The sequence below is a fragment of the Mus pahari genome, chromosome 21 (assembly GCF_900095145.1).
Source record: "Mus pahari chromosome 21, PAHARI_EIJ_v1.1, whole genome shotgun sequence".
NCBI classification, from domain to species: domain Eukaryota; kingdom Metazoa; phylum Chordata; class Mammalia; order Rodentia; family Muridae; genus Mus; species Mus pahari.
This window is the reverse complement of record NC_034610.1, coordinates 22,852,729-22,855,464: the sequence shown is the minus strand read 5'-3', so window position 1 is coordinate 22,855,464 and position 2,736 is coordinate 22,852,729. Positions and strand designations below refer to the sequence as shown.

General features: G+C 52.7%; 1 protein-coding gene across 1 annotated transcript in view; it reads right to left on the bottom strand.

Moving 5' to 3' along the window:
- Uhrf1bp1 (UHRF1 binding protein 1) overlaps positions 1 to 2,736 on the bottom strand; it is a 36,857-nt gene that overhangs the window by 18,168 nt on the left and 15,953 nt on the right. Inside the window, exons 3-4 of the mRNA XM_021221273.2 lie at positions 2,402 to 2,493; positions 128 to 317 (exon numbers count right to left, since the gene is read on the bottom strand). Coding sequence (XP_021076932.1) covers positions 128 to 317; positions 2,402 to 2,493 — 282 coding nt within the window. The remainder of the gene's footprint in view (positions 1 to 127; positions 318 to 2,401; positions 2,494 to 2,736) is intronic.

Below are 2,736 nucleotides of genomic sequence, written 5' to 3'. Positions count from 1 at the left end.
CCCCCCCAATGCTAAGGCTGTCACCTCTCCTCGGCCCCCCCCAATGCTAAGGTTGTCACGTCTCCTCGCCCCCCCCCAATGCTAAGGTTGTCACCTCTCCTCGACCCCCCAATGCTAAGGCTGTCACCTCTCCTCTGCGGGGATCAGTGATGCGGGTCAGACGCAGGTCGCCCTGCTGCCAGTTGGGGTTGACACTATAACCCTGGAGCTGCCACAGTTCAAAGGAAGCATGGAAGGCCTTGGAGTGGATCTTGATGGTGATGGAGTTGACCACGATGAACATTCCCTCCACCACCTTCTCAGCAAAGCCGTACTCACTGCAACACACGTGAGGGGGAGACGCGGTCAGGGTCGGCGGTCAGGGCCGGGCAGCAGTCAACATGGCTGCTTATTTTCCTTACTTCTCTGTTCCCCCCCACACACCCTAAATTTTTGGTTGGGGATTTTCTTGATTTTTGTTTTACTTTTGCTTCTGTGTGCGAGTGGACTGCCTGCGTGTCTTCACATCTCATAGTTGTTGTGCCCACAGAGTCAAAGGAGGGAGGCGGATACCTGAGCCTGGCTGGAGTTACAGAACCCAGATCTGCTCACAGAGCAGCCGGCGCCCCTAACCTCACCACCTCTGTAGACTCCAAGGGTCTGCGCAATCTTCAAGGACACCAAATACCGCGAATGCGGAGTGGGGGATGAAAGAAATGCAGATAGGTCAAGGGGTTGGCTACGCCCAAGAATGCAGCCACCTCCAACTTGCCTCCAGTAGCCAGCAGAAAACAGCACTTCTCCATCCCTACAAGCCAGGGATGGCAAAGGGGGGGACACCCGGAACGAAGGTGCTGGTTCACACCAGTAATCCCAGCACTTGGAGGCAGAAGCAGGGGGATGTCTGCGAATTTAAGATCAACCCGCTCTGGGGATCCTTTCTCCACCTCCAGCACTGACCCTGCAGGTGGACACACAACACACACACACGCACGCGCGCACACGCGCACACACACACACACACACACACACGTATGCACACACACACAAACACACATACATGCGCACACACACACACACACGCACACGCATGCACACACCCACACGAACACACATACACGCACCACACACACACACACACACACACACGCACCCCACACCTGCCTGGCATTTACACAGTGCTGGTGACCAACTCCAGTCCTCATGCTTTCCAAGCAGGTGCTTCGCCCACTGAGTCATCCCCCGGCACTACCAATATCTCTTTAAAGGAGAAAACAACAAAAAGAACGGGCCTGGAGAACCACACCTTTAACCCCAGAGACAGAGGCGGGTGGAGTTTGAAGCCAACAAGTTCCAGGCCAGTTATATAGTGAGAACATGTCTCAAAAGAGAGAGAGAGAGAAGAAAGAAAAAAAAAAGATAGACTAGAAAAACAATCTTCTTGATAAGTTATATTCCTTTAGAAGGAAAAAGAAGGGCTGGTGAGATGGCTCAGTGGGTAGAAGCACCCGACTGCTCTTCTGAAGGTCCAGAGTTCAAATCCCAGCAACCACATGGTGGCTCATAACCATCTGTAACAAGATCTGACGCCCTCTTCTGGAGTGTCTGAAGACAGCTACATGTAATGAATAAATCTTAAAAAAAAAAAAAAGAAGGAAAAAGAAGCCCCCTGCCCACCCTGCAAAATGAAATGCGAGTGAATCCGGGCATGAAGACGTGTATACACTGTTAAAGCAGGCACAGTGTGGGCAGCTGAGGGAAGCAGTTTGACAGTTGCTGCCATTACCGCTGAGCACTTCCATCCCGAGGTGTTTATCTGAGAGAAACACGAGTGCATGTCCACACGGGCACATCAGAATGGATGTCCACGAAGCCAAACCTACAGGTGAAAGGACCGTCCACTGGGTGGAAAGCTGATCATGGTGGCATGGCTGCAAGCCAAGCTCTTGGGATGGAAAGACAGAAGGATCGGGAGTTCAAGGCCTGCCAGTGCTACACAAAGGCCGCCTGGGCTACCTAAGGCCTCTCAGGGTCTGGGGGAGGGAGGGCTAAATTCCACCACATGACAGAAGGTTACTCAGTGCTAGGCTGTGTGTCCCCCACGTCCATACTGCTGCTAGACAGAGTACAATGGGGCATCTAGGACTTGCTTTCAAATCCCAGAGTACACAGGAAACAATGCAGGCAACATGTTGGTAATGCTGAGGTCTGGCATTTCAAACATGGGGATCTGATGTACTAGCCCTATGTGCTTCAGTTCTAGGTTTGAATTTTTCAGTAATCAGAATTTAATTTAAGCCAGGAAAACTGAGACACACTTTTCATTCGTACAGGTTCACACATATCAGTCCACCCACCCATCCATCCATCCGCCCGCCCGTCCGTCTGTCTATCCTCCTCAGTGAGGCTCCCAGGCACTGACCTCTGTCCCGAGGCGAGGGCGATGGGGGACTGCCCGTTGGGGGGGCGAGGGTCCTCACAGGTCTGCATCTCCACCTCCACCTTATCCAGACACTGGAACACAGAGAGCCAAACGTCCACACAGAGCTCACAATGCACCGGCAGGACAACAGGACTGCACTACAAGCCTCGCACGGCCAACATAAACCACACTTCAAACTTCCTGTCTGGATCCCGAGGGAAGTTAAGAATAGCACTTGAGGGGCTGGTGAGATGGCTCAGTGGGTAAGAGCACCCGACTGCTCTTCTGAAGGTCCAGAGTTCAAATCCCAGCAACCACATGGTGGCTCATAACCA